This window comes from Schistocerca piceifrons, chromosome 1 (assembly GCF_021461385.2).
Source record: "Schistocerca piceifrons isolate TAMUIC-IGC-003096 chromosome 1, iqSchPice1.1, whole genome shotgun sequence".
Taxonomy (NCBI): domain Eukaryota; kingdom Metazoa; phylum Arthropoda; class Insecta; order Orthoptera; family Acrididae; genus Schistocerca; species Schistocerca piceifrons.
The window spans coordinates 570,102,369-570,119,548 of NC_060138.1; the positions used below are offsets into that span (position 1 = coordinate 570,102,369).

General features: G+C 41.4%; 1 protein-coding gene across 2 annotated transcripts in view; it reads left to right on the plus strand.

The window, feature by feature from the left end:
* LOC124801529 (dipeptidyl peptidase 9) overlaps positions 1-17,180 on the plus strand; it is a 216,518-nt gene that overhangs the window by 51,202 nt on the left and 148,136 nt on the right. For both annotated transcript variants that reach the window (XM_047263081.1, XM_047263080.1), the window contains 2 exons: positions 10,231-10,366; positions 15,430-15,570. In XM_047263081.1, the coding sequence (XP_047119037.1) occupies positions 10,231-10,366; positions 15,430-15,570 (277 nt within the window). The remainder of the gene's footprint in view (positions 1-10,230; positions 10,367-15,429; positions 15,571-17,180) is intronic.

Here is a 17,180-nt window from a genome sequence, read left to right on the forward strand (position 1 = left end):
GAAACAGGACCCTCTGGTGGCCCCAACACCACCACTTCCTATCAATTTTGCATCTGAGGATGTGATGGAGATGTTAGCGCCCCCTGTGGACCTGGCTACAAATGCTCAATAGGTGGCAGCAGGTGACCCTGAGGCATAACCTGCCTCCTTGCACGCTCCATGCCTTCCCAGCCTTACGATAACATCATCCTTCAGTGGAATTGCGGCATTTTTTCCACCACCTGGCTGAGCTACAGCGACTGTTAAGCTTTACACCAGCTTTCTGCATAGCTCTTCAGGAAACCTGGTTCCCAGAAATATGGACCCCTGCCCTCCACGGCTATAGGGGATATTACAAGAACCGTAGTGACTATAATAGTGTGTCAGGTGCAAAAAAATGGCTCTGAACACTATGCGACTTAACTTCTGAGGTCATCAGTCGCCTAGAATTTAGAACTAATTAAACCTAACTAACCTAAGGACATCACACACATCCATGCCCGAGGCAGGATTCGAACCTGCGACCGCAGCGGTCACGTGGTTCCAGACTGAAGCGCCTTTAACCGCACGGCCACACCGGCCGGCTGTCAGGTGCAGTTTGTGTTTATGTCCTGAACTCAGTATGCAGTGGACCTGTGCCCCTTCAAACCCCTCTTGAAGCTGTGTCTGTCAGGATCAGGACGACACAGGAAATAACTGTCTGCTATGTATATCTTCCTCCAGATGGTGCAGTACCCCTGAAGACATTGGCTGCACTGATTGATCAACTCCCTAAACCTTTCCTACTTTTGGAAGATTTTAGCTCTCATAACCCCTTGTGGGGTGACACTGTGCTTAATGGCCAAGGCAGAGAGGTCGAAAATGTACTTTCACAGTTTGACCTCTGCCTTTTAAATACAGGTGCCCCCACTCATTTCAGTATGGCACATGGCACATATTGGGCCATTGATCGGTTTGCAGTCCTGGCCTTTTCCCGTCTATCCACTGGAGAGCACATGATGACCAGTGTGCTAGTGACCACTTCCCCATCTTCCTGTCACTGCCACAGCGTCAGGCCCACGGGTGCCTGCCCAAATGGGCTTTAAACAAGGCAGATAGGGAAGCCTTCACCTCTGCTGTCACCGTTGAATCTCCCCCACATGGGAACATCGATGTGGTGGTTGAGCAGGTAACTACAACGATCGTTTTTGCGGCGGCAAACAAGGTCCCTCGTTCTTTAGGGTGAAAGACAGTCCCTTGGTAATCTGTGGAAGTCGCTGAGGCAATTAAGAAGCATCGGCAAGATCTACAGCGGCATAAGCAGCACCCTTCCCTGGAGCACCTCATAGCCTTTAAATGGCTCTGTGCCTGTGTTCACCAGCTTATGAAACAACAGAAACAGGAGTGTTAGGAGAGATGCGTCTCGACCATTGGGTGCCCTATGTCACCTTCCCAAATCTGGGCAAAGATCAAATGAGTTTTTGGGTACCAGACCGTAACAAATGACGTGTTATCTACTGATGCAAATGCGATTGCTGAGCACTAAGCTCGCGCAAATGCGATTGCTGAGCACTAAGCTCGCTCCTCTGCGTCAGAGAATTACCCCTCAGCCTTTCACACTCTCAAACAGAAGATGGAAGGGAAAGTCGTCTCATTCACTAAATGCCACAGTGAACGCTATAACACCCTATTTACAGAGTGGGAGCTCCTCAGTGCCCTTGCACATTGCCCCGAAACAGCTCCTGGGCCAGATCGGATCCACAGTCAAATGAATAATCATCTCTCCTCTGACTGCAAGCGGCATCTTCTCATGATATTCAATCGGATCTGGTGTGATGGCGTCTTTCCATCACATTGGTGGGAGAGCACCATTGTACCAGTGCTCAAACCCAGCACAAACCCTTTTGATGTCAATAGCTATGGGCCCATCAGCCTCACCAACATTCTTTGTAAGCTGCTGAAACGTATGGTGTGTCGGCGGTTGTGTTGGGTCCTGGAGTCACATGGCCTACTGGCTCCATGCCAGGGCAGTTTTTGCCTGGGTCTCTCTACCATTGATAATCTTGTGTCTCATGAATCTGCCACCTGAACAGCCTTTTCCAGATGTCAACATCTTACTACCGTCCTTTTTGATTTATTAAAAGCGTATGACACCACCTGCTGACATCATATTTTTGCCACATTATACGAGTGGGGTCTCCGAGGCCCACTCCCGATATTTATCCATAATTTCCTGTGGTTTTGTACTTTCTGTGTCCAAGTTGGTGCCCCTCATAGCCCCCCCCCCCCCCCCCCCCCCAAATCTCCCACCCTTCCATATCCAGGAGAACGGGGACCTGCAGGGCTCTGCATTGAGTGTATTTTTAGTGGCCATTAACAGTCAAGCAGCAGCTGTAGGGCCATCCGTCTCACCCTCTCTCTACTGCACCACCAGTACTGGTGTTGCTAAGTGGCACCTAAAGGGAGCCATCCACAAGGTGCAGTCATGGGCTCTAGCTCACGGTTTCCAGTTTTTGGTCGAAAAGTCATGTGTTATGCACTTCTGTCAGCATCGTACCTTTCATCCAGAACCAGAACATTACCTTACTGACAATCCTCTCACTGCAGCGGAGACATATAGATTTTTTAGGACTGGTTTTTGACACCCAGTTGACTTGGCTTCCTCACCTTCGTCAGCTTAAGCGGAAGTGCTGGCAGCACCTCAATGCCCTCCGCTGCCTGAGCAACACCAACTGGGGTGCAGATCGTTCTACACTGCTGCAGCTGTGCACAGCCCTTGTTCAATCCCGCCTTGACTAAGGGAGTCTGGTTTATGGTTCGGTGGCACCCTCAGCGTTGCGTTTACTCAACCCAGTGCACCACTGTGGCATTCGACTAGTGACGGGAGCTTATAGGACAAGTCCGGCGACCAGCATCCTGGCGGAGGCTGGAGTCCCTCCATCGCAGGTCAGGTGTGCACAACTGCACACCAGTTACATTGCACACGTTCGTATTTCGTCTACGCATCCGAATTACCGTCTCCTTTTCCCACCCACAGCGGTTCATCTCCCACATCGGCAGCCCAAGTCAGGGCTTACAATTGCAGTTCGCATCTGATCCCTTCCATCTGAATTGGAGTTGTCGCCTTTACCACCTGTACTCGAGGTCCGTTCGCGTACACTTCCATGGTGTACACCTAGGCCGTGGCTTCACCTGGACCTTTCACATGGCCCAAAGGACTCGGTTCACCCTGTGCCTCTCCACTGTCACTTCCTCTCGATTCTTGACACGTACTGTGGCCATGAAGTGGTTTACACTGACGGCTCGATGGCTGATGTTCATGTCGGCTTTGCGTATGTCCATGGAGGACATACTGAACAGCATTCCTTTCCTGATGGCTGCAGTGTTTTCACTGCAGAGCTGGTGGCTATATCTCGTGATCTTGAGCACATCCGTTCATGCCCTGGGGAGTCATTTCTTCTGTGTACTGACTCCTTGAGCAGCGTACAAGCTATTGACCAGTGCTGCGCTCATCATCCTTTGCTAGTGACCATCCAGGAGTCCATCTATGCCCTGGAATGGTCTGGTCATTCAGTGGTGTTTGTGGGGACCCCAGGACACGCCAGAATCCCAGGCAATGAACTTGCTGACAGGCTGGCCAAACAGGCTACATGGAAACCACTTATGGAGATCGGCTTTCCAATAACTGACCTGGTTTTTCAGCTTTGGGAAACGGAATGGCATAGTCTCAGTATGCACAACAAACTGTTTGCCCTTAAGGAGACTATAACTGTGTGGCAGTCCTCCATGCAGGCCTCTTACAGAGACTCTGTGGTTCTCTGACGGCTCCGCATTGGCCACACTTGGGCGACCCATGGCTACCTTCTTTGCTGTGAAGACCCGCGTCAGTTTTAGTGCATGTACTTTGTCCGTCTGTGTTCTCCACCCTAGTGCATTTCTGTGGTGTTCTTCTCCCCTTTTGCCCATTTAAGTGTTTGTTGCCCTTCCGTTGTTCTTGTGGTTTTTCCTTTCTCTACAATTTGCGTTGTCAATCTCACTTGTTTTATTCTCACCCAGGTGGCATTGTTTTATTTGGAACAAGGGACTGATAGTCTAGCAGTTTGGTTCCTTCCCCCCCCCTCTTTTAAACCAACCAACCAACCAACCAACCTACCTATCAGCTTAGTTTCCTACGTTTTTGCAATTTATTCAGCTGCATTTCATAACTAATAAATTATGGTCAGAGTATACATTTGCTCTTGGAAGTATTTTGCATTTTTAAATGTGGTTTCTGAGTGTAAGTCCTGCATTGTGTGATTTATATGAAACCCTCTGGTGTCCCAAGGTGTGTTTCTTGTACTGACTATCAAATCAAGTGTTTATAATGATTATATTGTTCTCTGGACAATACTGTATTCTATCATGTGGCATCCTATTTCATTTCTTTCCCCCACTCTGTGTTTTCCTTGTTGATTGCTTCTTTTTCATTTCCCGTTATTGCATTCTAGTCATCCTTCAAAAATAAATTGTTGTTTCTCTTAACTTAATGAATAACTTGTTTATCTCATACATCTCCCCCCCCTTCCCAATATCATCTGTATATCTAGTAGGCATATAGCGTATACTTGTACTACTGCAGCAGGTTATGGATTTGTGTCTATCTTAACTATGCTAATACATTCCATTAACTCTGCTAATCATAGTAGTTTACTTGCATTACTTTTTACTTATTCATTATTTGACATACTCGTGTATTATTCCTGTTGATTTTGTGTTAATGTGTGGTCAACTGATCAGGAACACTGTTCTTCTTGCCACCAAACTTTGCTAATTCCCACATCTAAGTTCAGCGTAACAATTTCTGTTTTCAAATTCTCTAACCTGCCTGCATGATTGTTATCCATTTCTGTTTAGAAGTTCTCTAACCTACTTACGTGATTGTTGGGTCTACTGCGACCCACAGAATGTGTGACATTTTGTGGTGACATCATTATCCTGACCAGACCTTGTCTGGAGATCTAAATGGGAGACTTTTAAACTGTGTAGTTTGGCTACACGTCCTTGGAAATTATGTATTTTCTCCTTGTTTTCAGCCATACTGCAGTACCAACACTGTAAGAGCATGTTGGTTAATGTTTCAAGGCCACATCAGTCACCCAGACTATTGCTCCTGCGACCACTGAAAATGCTGTTACCCCACTTCAGGAACCACATGTTAATCTGGTATCTCCACAGATAACCCTTCAGTGTGATTGCACCTATGATATGGCCATATGTATGATAACGAAGCCAGCACTCTGTGGCAAGCTCTGTTGTTCATGGAGCAGGGAGGGTGGGGGAGAGTGATCCGTTGCTTTCTAGCAATGAGAAGTATTGTATAATGTAAATCTAATTTTCTTCATCTCTTCAGAGACCCTCATAATATGAGGCACCAAAACAGTTAAAACTTACTTTTCTGCTGAGGGGAGGTGATGATGAACCTATTGTCCAGCCTTGTTGCTTTAGCTTTCACACAGTTTCTTGCAGACATTGTATGTGTTCAAGAGTGTTAGTATGCCATTTCAATACAGTCAGTGTAAACAGGAGGTTGCTGGCTCATTTTCCTGATCAGTATTGTACTGTTTGTGCCAGCTGGGCACTAGATGAAACCACATGGCATGCACCACCATGCTACTGTGCCGAGAGGGGTGTGGCCACATGCCACAGCATATGAGTACTGCCACATGAGTTATAATAAAGTGATTGATTTTTATCATGTTAACCGATCATAGCACCACTTTTTGATACAACGTAATAATAAATGAGAAGTATAATATTGTAGGAAGAATACAGCGCTGTGGTCGGCGATGTCTGTATAAGACAGTAAGTGTCTGGTGCAGTTGTTAGACGCTGCTGCTCCAATGAGAGGTTATCAAGAGTTAAGTGAGTTTGCACCTAGTGTTACAGTCAGCACACGAGCGATGTGTGACACAATCTCTGAGGTAGTGATGAAGTGGGGATTTTCCCGTACGACCATTTCGTGAGTGTACTGTCAATATGAGGAATCTGATAAAACATCAAATCTCTGACATCGCTGCAGCCAGAAAAAGATCCTGCAAGTACGGGACTGATGATGACTGAAGACAGTTGTTCAACATGACAGAAATGCAACCTTTCTGCGTATTGTTGCAGATTTCAATGCTGGGCCATCAACCAGTGTCAGTGTGCAAACAATTCAACAAAACATCATCGATATGGGCTTTCGGAGCCGAAAACCAACATGCGTACCCTTAATGGCTGCGACAAAGATTTGTGTCTTGCTTGGGTCTGTCAATATGGACATTGGACTTGATGACCGGAAACCTGTTGCCTGATCAGACGAGTCTCATTTCAAATTGTATCAAGTGGATGGACATGTACCTCATGAATCCATGGACCCTGCATGTCAGAAGAGGACTGTTCAGGCTGGTGGAGGCTCTGCAATGGCGTGGGGCGTGTGCAGTCGGAGTGATATGGGACCCCTTATACATCTAGATACAAGTCTGAGAGGTGACACATACGGAAGCATCCTTTCTGATCACCTGCGTGCATCACCATTGTGCATTCCGACGGACTTGGGCAGTGCCAATAGGACAATGCAACACCCCACACAGAGCTACAGAGTGGCTCTAGGAAAACTCTTCTGAGTTTAAACACCTCTGCTGGCCACCAAACTCCCCAGACGTGAACATTACTGAGCATATCTGGGATGCCTTGCAATGTGCTGTTCAGAAGAGATCTCCTCTCCCTCATACACTTGCAAATTTGAAACTTCCTGGCAGATTAAAACTGTGTGCCGGACCAAGACTCGAACTCGGGACCTTTGCCTTTCGCGGGCAAGTGCTCTACCAACTGAGCTACCCAAGCACGACTCACGTACCGTCCTCACAGCTTTACTTCTGCCAGTACCTCGTCTCCTACCTTCCAACCTTTACAGGAGAGCACACAGTTTTAATATGCCAGGAAGTGTCATATCAGCGCACACTCCGCTGCAGAGTGAAAATGTCATCCTTGCTAATTTATTGACAGCCCTGCAGGATTCAAGGTGTCAGTTTCCTCCAGTACTACTTCAGACCTTAGTAGAGTCCATGTCATGTTGTGTTCCGGCACTTGTGTGTGTTCATGGGGCCCTACATGATATTAGGCAGGTGTACTAGTTTGTTTGCCTCTTCAGTGTAGTTTTGATACAATTTTTATTCACCTAAAATTATTATTGGTTGTAAAGTTGAGATATATAGACTGCTAGATAAGTGCAATGTAGCCAACTTCCCCCTAACCAATGTCTTCTTGGCTCAAATGGCTATTCAGTGACTTTTCATTGTTATCTGACCTCATATGTACCGCCTTTGCTACATAGCAGTAAAACTGAAGAAGTGCTAAAGTGACTTGTCCTTGGCTATATAGAACATTTTGTGCCTGTTCGTATGCTTGCTCCTTGGTCTCCTGTTTTGGCAGCTGTTGTGCAGCAATAATATATTTCACTCCATGAAGCATTTTAAATCTTTAATTATTTAAAGATGTTGTTATAAGAATTGAAAAAGCTGCAAAATTTTCGAGGAAAGCTCATCCACATGGAACTGCTCATTCTGAGAGCTCTGCTCAGTTTTTAATCACTAGAGCTGTTCATAGGTATAATCTGGATAACTGTGGTATGTCTTTGGGGCTAACAGCCTGTGTATTGATACTTAACTCTGTGATGCCATTGTATGTTCAATTCTGAGTAATATTGACTGGTTTGGCCAATACTTTTAGCCAGACAACTATATCTACATGTACAGATGTACTGTAAAGAACTTGAAGCTGAATATTGCTTATAGAGTTTTCATTAAGCAGTATTGATTAAAAATGTTTTAATATGCAACATGAAATGCTATAATCTGTGTATTAGACATGATCAAAAAGTAATGGGGATTTTTTAATTTTGTGGGCTTTGTACATCAGATTTTCAATTTTTTTTTTATTGTAGTGGCGCAAATGTTCCTGGCGTATGTTTGCATTTTCATATCTTTTGAACACCTAGTTCACTGTTAATGGTGGAAAATGTTATTAGTGTTTTTGAGTGCTTGACAAATTTTGACTTGAGAGAGAGAGAGAGAGACTAGATCAACAATATGCATTACATTTCGTTTGAAAAAATGGGATAAAGTGCAGCACCACATTCGAAATGTTGACTGCCGCTTTTGGTGAATCTTCTATGAATAAGGCAAGGGTTTATGATCGGTATAAACATTTCAAAAAGAGTCAAGAATGTTGAAGATGGTGACCATCCTGGATGCCCTAATGCACAAATTTCTGATGACAGTGTGGGAGAAGTAAAGAAAATGATTATGAAAAAAATCACTGCATAACCACAAAGAGGTTGTTGTTGATGTCAGCATATCCTTTTGCTCATGCCAAGCAATTTCTTTTTTTAATATTTTGGGCGTGAAACATGTAGCAGCAAAGATTGTTCCTAATTTGTTGCATAGACATCACACATGAATAGCTGTATAAAGTCAACAACGAACCAGAACTTCTAAAGAAGGCTATAACAGGTGACAAAACATGGATATGTGTGTATAACACCAAAACCAAGACCCAATTGTCCCAATGGAAAGTGCCTGAAGAGCCATCATGGGTTCCTGTCTTATGCTCATATGGTTAATGAGGAATACTACCTGAAAGTTAAGTGCTGTTGTGTGAAGCAATCCTAAGACAACAACCAGAATTGTGGCAGAACCACTCATGGAAATTGCATCATGATAATGCTCCTGATCATGGCTCAATGCTTGTTCATGATTTTTTGGCAAAAATCAAAACTGTTATGTTGCTTCAGCAACCACATTCGTTGGACATGGCCCTCTGCAGCTCCTGTCTTTTCCCAAGGCCAAAGAGAACCACAAAGGGATGTCATTTTGCCACCATTGATGAAGTAAAACCAGAATTGCTTCAGGAGCTGAACATCATAATGAAAAGTGAGCTCCAGAAGTGCTTCAAAGATTGTAAAAGATGCTGGCAGAAGTGTGTTATACCTGACGGGGTTTGCTTTGAAGGGGAAAAGTTGATATTGATGAATAAATAAAGATTTTTTAAGAAAAACAAAAATTCCCATTACATTTTGATCATACCTTGTATGTTGTTACAGTTATCAACACTACGCAGTAGTTTCTGGAAAAGTTTTGAAAATGTTATTGTGAGATTCCTATATGAACTCCAGCAATATTTTATCACCACTGCAATCAAGTTGTGTTTTTGGAACAGTAGATGTCTTTTACAAACTACCAAAAGAAGAATTAATGCACCAGTAACCTCGCCTTTGAGTGCCCCAAAAGCACACGCACACGCACACTTAAACTTAAACTCTAATTTGCCTATATTCAGCGAGGAGTCACTAGTGACAATATCAGATCACAGCCATGCTGAAACTGCTTTCAGAAAAGAGGACCATTCATGGACAACAATAGTCTTGGATGATGAATATGTCATTATTTTTTCAAATTAGGCACAATACTCTGGACCTAATACTGAGAAAAAGCAAGGCATTTTTCTGAAGCTGTGAAGTCTGGAATAATGATTACATCCACAGCTTTTATGTTTATGGCTGTCATGCTGCACTTCATTGTGATCGTAAAATGTGTGCTTATTTTAACAGCCACCTTACTTTCCTTGACCACCACTGCTATCCCTCTCCAATATTTTCCCTTACAAATGACAATTTTTCATCTTTTTAAAACTTGGTGAAATCTTGAGGGATGATGACTTGTCTCTGTATCTGCTTCAAACACTCTGTTATTATTCTCAGTGGTCATTAAATTCTTTGAATAATGAGTTCACTTTAAAGAAGTGAAATCTCATCTCTTTGCAAGAGCATTTTGGTACTGTTGGTTATATGACTGGTTAAAACTATGCGGTGGGCTGGGAACTGAAACTGTGAAAGGCAAAGATTTGAATCCAAATGGAATGTAGTAGATCATACAATTTCACACACCACCACTGCTAATTCTGATATTTACTCTGCTGTGGACTGCCTGATTTCATGACAGTAAGGTTCTGAGAACATTGGCATAAATCTGAATCACATTTAACGCAATCTCTGAAAAAGATGTATTATATATCACCTTAGTATTTGTCAGTTTGTATGGATGTATTCCTAAGCTTTCGGAAAACATTGGTCTTACATATGAGTAAGAAAGATATGAAACTATTTGCTTATGTATTTTGATAAAAATAACTCTTGATTTCATTATTTGCCCTGATAGTTTTAATGTTTAACCTTGGGAAATTCTTTTATTTCAGAATGGTCCTCTATTTCCATCCGAGCTACGAATGAATCCTTGTGGTGCAAAATTAAATCCTATGATATGCCCAACCAATCCAGACCTTGTTGCATATGTTTGTCACAGTGATATTTGGGTTACACATGCTGTTACAGGTAATAATTATTTTAATCTTTCTGTGCTGTATACAATCTAGTTCATATTTCTATATAGAAATGCACAAGTTATTTGACTTTTGAAGGTTCATTTTTGTATTTCATGGCTATTTGATTCAATACAAAGTAAAATATTTTGGTGCCTATAATTTTCCCATTTCGTCTAGTTGTCAACTCTGCTCTTTCTGGAATTCTTTTCTTTATAGTTTTTTTGATGTGTACTAACCTAAGTCTCAGTACCTTTTGCTAGTGTTGTGTTTCAGCTACGTGTCTGCTGTTGAATTGTTTTCATTGGATTTGTTCTTCTGTTGTACTCATACTACCTTTATCTGTATCTGTTGCATTACAGAGCTTTCTTTACTAATTTGTAACTCTCGAAGAAAGACAGTGTTTCTTTTCCTCCATGTCCGCTGTACCCATTTCAGTCTTGTAATGCATTGTACAGTGGCATGCAGAGAATGTGTATGGACAGTGACTCCCAAGTTGTACTGTGTTTGTTGTGTGTATTTGTCTTTGTTGAGATATAACAATGAAAACAATTTTTGACAGAATAATTTAATTGGAGAGAGAAAATTCTACTCACTGAGCAGTGGCAGAACACACACATCTATCCAATTAAATTATTTTGTCTTTATTGAGAACATTTTCTGATAGACTAAGCTCAATAATTTCTTGCTGTCCCACAAATACTTTCACTATGGTAATGTAGGTGTAATAGAATAAAATTCTGTCTCCATCTTCTAAAGCATTTTGTGCCATGGCTAATTTCTTGGGACAGCACTGGTGCCAACACACCCTGTGTTGTACTCAGCATTGCTGTATAATGTTCATTGTCATCCTGACACTGTAATGCAGACATTAAATACCAACACACTAACATCAGGTACTGTTTTTTTTGTTAGGGAAATCAGCAATAGAAACTGTCCTTATGCTTCCGATAGCATATGGGGAGGAAGCTTTGGGCCAGACAAGAGTTCATGAGTGAGTGGTTTTCTCATTTTAACAATCGTCAAATGTCAATTGAAGATGAATCATGACTGGCACATCCCAAGACTTCCCGAATGAACATTGAAAAAAAATCTGTGTTTTGATCATCTTTGATTGTCAGAGAACAATCAGTAAATTCATGGAAATGCCTGGAATATCCTGGAATTTATGCCAATGAATTACGACTGAAGATTTGAAAATGAAATGTGTTGCAGCAAAATTTATTCCGTGTGTGCTTTCTGACAACCAGAGAGGCAATTGGTAGTGCATGTGAGGGGAAGTGAAAGGATAGTTAGAAACTGATCCGGATTTTGATGCAAAAGTCATCACAAGTGACAAATTGTGATGTTATGGATATGACCGAGAAACCAAGCATCAGTCTAGTTAGTGGAAGACTCCATCACAGAGATCTAAAGAAAGCAGGGAAGGTGAAATCCCATTTGAAGACACTTTTGTTTGTTTTTTTCTACATCGAGGGGATCACCACTGTGAATGTGTTCCCTACAGTACCACAGTTAACCAATATTACTACCTTCAAGTGCTAAAACAATTACATGAAGCAGTGAGAAAAAAAGACCTTTATTTGACAATCTGTAGATTGGCTTTTTCAGCACCCTTGCACACACAATATTGAAGGTAAGGCAGTTTTTGGCCAGAAAACAAATGAAAACTGTTTGTCACCCACCCCACTCATTGGACCTGCACCCCCCTCCCCTCCCGTGACTTATTTTTATTCCCAAGATTGAAAAGTTATCTGAAAAGGAAGTGTTTTCAAAGCATAGAAGAAGCAATTAATAAATAAATATTGCTGGAGACACTGAACAGTGTAACTTACAGTAAAATTGTTTTCACAAAAGGCAAAATGTTGGGATGAGTGTATTATGTCTTATGGACCCTGCAGCACTTTACTGTCTGCCACCCCCACCATACTACTCCCCCCCCCCCCCCCGCCCCCCACCGGCCCCCTTCTTCCTCCATCCCGTCACCACCCCCATCATGCACTGGTGCTGCTACTTGCAGTGTGATTTCAGTTGTCTGAGACTGCAGTCGTGTGTGTGAGTTGCTTTTGCGCGCAAACGTGTGTGTGTGTGTGTGTGTGTGTGTGTGTGTGTGTGTGTGTATGTGTGTGTGATGTCTATTGTTGATGAAGGCCTTAATGGCCGAAAGTTTTATTTGTGACAGTCTTTTTGTTATGCCTATCTGTGACTCAGCATCTCAGCTATATGGTGAGTGGCAACTTTCCTTTTCATAATATTGTTACATTTCATCCTGAATTTTCCATTGTTTGATTTGGACCCTATTTGACGATGTTTTAATTTTGAAAATGATTTGTCAAATAAATGATTTTTTGTAAAACAGTTATTGTAAGGCAGCTTACAGCAGAAACATTATAGCATGGACAACTTAAGCTCCTGGCATTCCTATAAGTTGAGATGATGTATAACAATGCGTGTGGCAGTAAGGTACAGAAAGCCTTAGAGAACAAAAGTGTGAAAAATATGCAATTGATAGAATGAAAGCAATGTCCAATGTAAGTGAAAGGTTTATTAAATAGGTGATGAGGTGAGAGATTGGTTAAAGGGAAGAAAGGGTTTAAATGGAAGTCACCTTCCCCTTACTTTTGTGTTTGTCATGGATGACTTAAGAAACAGTGGGGAAGTATCATAATAATAATAATAATAATAATAATAATAATATGGCATTTGATGGAATAAGGGAGGTGAACTTCAGCAGCAAGGAGATGCATAGGCAGAGTTTATTGGAATATATGGACTTAAATTTAATGTGAGAAAGAGCGAGTTCATGGTCATGATCAGGAAGGAGGAAGGACTACTCTAGGACTCGTGCTGGCAGGGAAGCAGAGATCCTAAACAAATTGAACTAGAGAGAGGCAAATTTTCAAAGACAAGGGAAGATACACTTTTTGCCTCCATATACTGAGGCATAACAGATAGATGACAAACACTTTTGAAGTTTAAATATTAGGTGAAAGATGCTGGAAATGATTGTTTGAAGTATTGAAGAAGACCCAAGGATATGTAAACAATCAAATAATGAAATATAGAACTGGTTGAACAAAGTAGGCAGAGACACTGTTACTCTGTAAAATATGATGATGAGGGTGGTATGCTGTAGTGATTTCATTAACTTTGAAACCTGAAAAAGAAAACAGAAACCTTGGCTTATTTATATTTCAAATGCAGTTAAGGAAACAAAATTAAAGGTTTGTCTAGTAAATTAGATTTCTACCAAAGCATGTAAAATCGAATGCTATTTAAATATTTTGTGCTTTAATTTTATACGTACAGGTAAATCCAGTTATACACGATAGTTACATTCTGTGGAATCGCCTCTCACACTAAATTTGAGTAAATAGTACCATTTTTTAAATATAAAATATGGGTTAGGTTTTTGTTTACTCTTCTATTAAGTTTAAAATACAAGAGTTTCTTAATATTTTAACCAAGAATAACTGTTTATCATCTTTCTGAAAAGCATTTTCATGCAAAATTTGTACACATAAAAATTTAACACTTAAACACAAAATAATACTGGTACTCTCACTGCAATGGTGATATCACTGACCATTTCATGTTCTAACACTGACACAGCATCATCCCAGTTCCCTCCATACACCATTCATACATTTTGTGGAAATGTCAGTCCGTATGCCTCTAATACGCCAGTTGCCATCTTAATATTATCACCAGTAAACCTTGATGGTAATTTCGTCATTCTAGTCACATTCTTCTATGACACTGCAGGAAGTTTTAAACAGATAGTGTTCCTTGAATGAAGAAATAACTCACTGGTCCATTGGTTGCAGGAAGGATGTAATGTTCGGTGGTAGAATCAGGACTTCGCCATTTGAATCGATAACTGAAATTGGGTGGCTGGGAACATTATCAAGGAGGAGGAGAATTTTGAAAGGATTTTTTTCTCATAGTGTGGTTCCAATGTTCTATTCAGTTCATAAACAAAATAATCACTAAAAGTATCAGAAGTCGTTCCCTGTTTTATTCCTTTTCCAGTAAACTCCCAGCTTGCTATTGTCACAACCCTTTAGAATTTTAGAATGGTAGATCAAAAGTGGCTTTAATTTGCAATACCCTGCAGCATTGCTTCTGAAAAGGATACATTGGTCACTGGTAGCCTTAAATCCAGGGGCTATTTTTTCTCCAATAGAAATGAATGTGCATAGCTAGGCATTTATTTCCAAAATTCACAGGATAGTCCTTTCCTGTCACAGTTTGTTTAAACTGGCTCCAACTGGATCTGCTGCAGCTGCCTGTCCTGTCATTGTAATGATGTGAGAGCCAAAACGATGCTTGAAACGATTAAACTAACCTGAGTTGGCTGAGAAAGGTGCTGGATCATCATCATCTTTTGTTGAATCTACATACAAGCTATTGACTTTAGCTTGAACACCAGCTCCAGAGAGTGACATGTGCTGTTGGTTGTGGTGCTCAATCCAGTGGCCTAGCATTTTTTCCATTCCTTTCATTGCCTCCAAATGAGATTTGGCCACTCTCATCACACTTAGTTGAAGACTGAACGGTTGAAGATTGAGCAGTTTTTTTGAATTGATTCTGTATTGTCATGAATAATTCTTACAGTGGATTCACTAAGCCCCACAGCATGCTGTACATCAACAATACATTCACACTTTTCATAGAGATCCAAAACTTCTAACTTTGTTTGTCTTGAATACGACCTTAGACAGTTTTATCCCTCTACAGGCACACTATCTTTCCTTTGTTTTAAACCAAACTTTAAATATGAAACTTGTCAAGTGCAACCAACTCTACCAACTTGAACTGAAGATTCACATCTTGACAAACATGGCAGAAGATGCACGTTGAGATACACTAGCTTTTTACAACTTCAATGTACTATTAACAGATAGCAGTACTGCAGTTAAATGTAAAATGGCATATATGCGAAAATGCAGATAACGAATCAGTGTATAATGGGGTCTACCTGTATAAAAATTCACCTAAACATAAACCTTGTTTGTTAATACTGGTAATGAAATTATAGGCCAAATATACTTACTGAATAATAAATTGCTTTAGGTGCTACAAACCGACTGACGTTTGCACATAAGGGTGGACGTACTTTGGCTGAAGATCCACTTAGTGCCGGCATTCCTTCATATGTCATGCAAGAGGAGTTCAGTCGTTACCAAGGGTATTGGTGGCAGCCCAAGACGACAGGTATACAGGGTTGATGAGTGGGTATGAGTTAATGTCAATTCTAATTTTTAATTCTGCATGACTAATGCAACACACACAAATTTTATTACTATTCATTTTGAATTCCTTTTATTCACGCCTGTGCTATGTCTGTGATCGAATTATTCTGTTTAATATTAGATTTTTTGCATTAATTACTGGAAAAAGACAAAATAAGAAATTTAGTTTTACATATACTTTGCATTGAGGCAATTAAAAACAATACTGGTATTTAGGAAAAGATTGTAAGGATTCAAAGGAACCAACCCAGCATTCATGTGGAATGATCTAGGAAAAATATTTATTTCTGGACAGCTGGAAAATGATTTGAAACCTGCTCCCCATGGAAGTTTTAAGTATAAATGGGGAAAGTTCAGATTTTGCAATAGCTGATGCAGACAATTCGTAGTTTGTTAGTGTGCTGAATAAGTTTTGTTAATAGATGGTTGGCTGGTTGTGAGCAATATGGTTATCAGCAGTCTTCAGTTGTTGAGTTTAATGCCAGATACTATTGCTTTCTGTGCATGATATTTCAGTGATGCGACTTATCACCTTTATCAGGTGCTACCTGAGACTGATCATCAGGATGAAGGCCACTAGTCACACCACCAAAATATACTTCAAACAAGACTAAGATATTTGGCAGTACACCCAACAACTCAGGAATGTCAACAGATCACGTGGAAAGCCTGAAGAATTACAGTGCGGTTGTTCTTGCTGAATGTTCAACCTCTATCATATGTAATTGACCCAAAGAAGCATACTTGGAAAAATGAGAGTACTGAGACATGGAGGAAGCTGTGGTACATCTTCACTTATGCTGTGGCACATTTTCAGTTATATGTAAAGAGCTTCCTAGAAATTAGGTTTTCGTGCTCTTTGTTTGACACAAAAAAGAAGTGATGGAGAGATATTAGCCACTGACAAGAATGTTGTTATTTTATTAGAGTAGAGGGAACAGGCAGGTAGGTGGGTTTTGAGAGTAGAAACAGAAATACAAAGTTGAGAACATTTGTGTCACAGCTCAACGCCAATGTTGCCTGTCTTGCTGTGAGCCCTCTCGTGTGTGGACATTAAAACCGAAGTAAAGTCACTGACTAAAAGGGCCATAGAGAGCAAATGTTAAAGACAGCATGTAACATGGATCAAAATTAGCACCTGTGAACAAAGCTAGAATTACCTTGCACAATAATATGCAGTACAACTGGAGTTCCAAATCAAAACCTGGTTCCAACAAAGTAGGTAACAGTCGCTTCAAGAATGGGTGTAATGAATGACCAGGTATGAACTGCTAATCTGCCTGGTATTTATTTCCCGAAGAGGACCGAGCGAGGTGGCACAGTGGTTAGACACTGGACTTGCATTCGGGAGGACAACGGTTCAATCCCGCGTCCAGCCATCCTGATTTAGGTTTTCCGTGATTTCCCTAAATCACTCCAGGCAAATGCTGGGATGGTTCCTTTCAAGGGGCACAGCCGACTTCCTTCCCCATCCTTCCCTAATCCGATGAGACCGATGACCTCGCTGTCTGGTCTCCTTCCCCAAATAACCCAACCCAACCCTCCCGAAGAGGGATAATGACAATCCCTAAG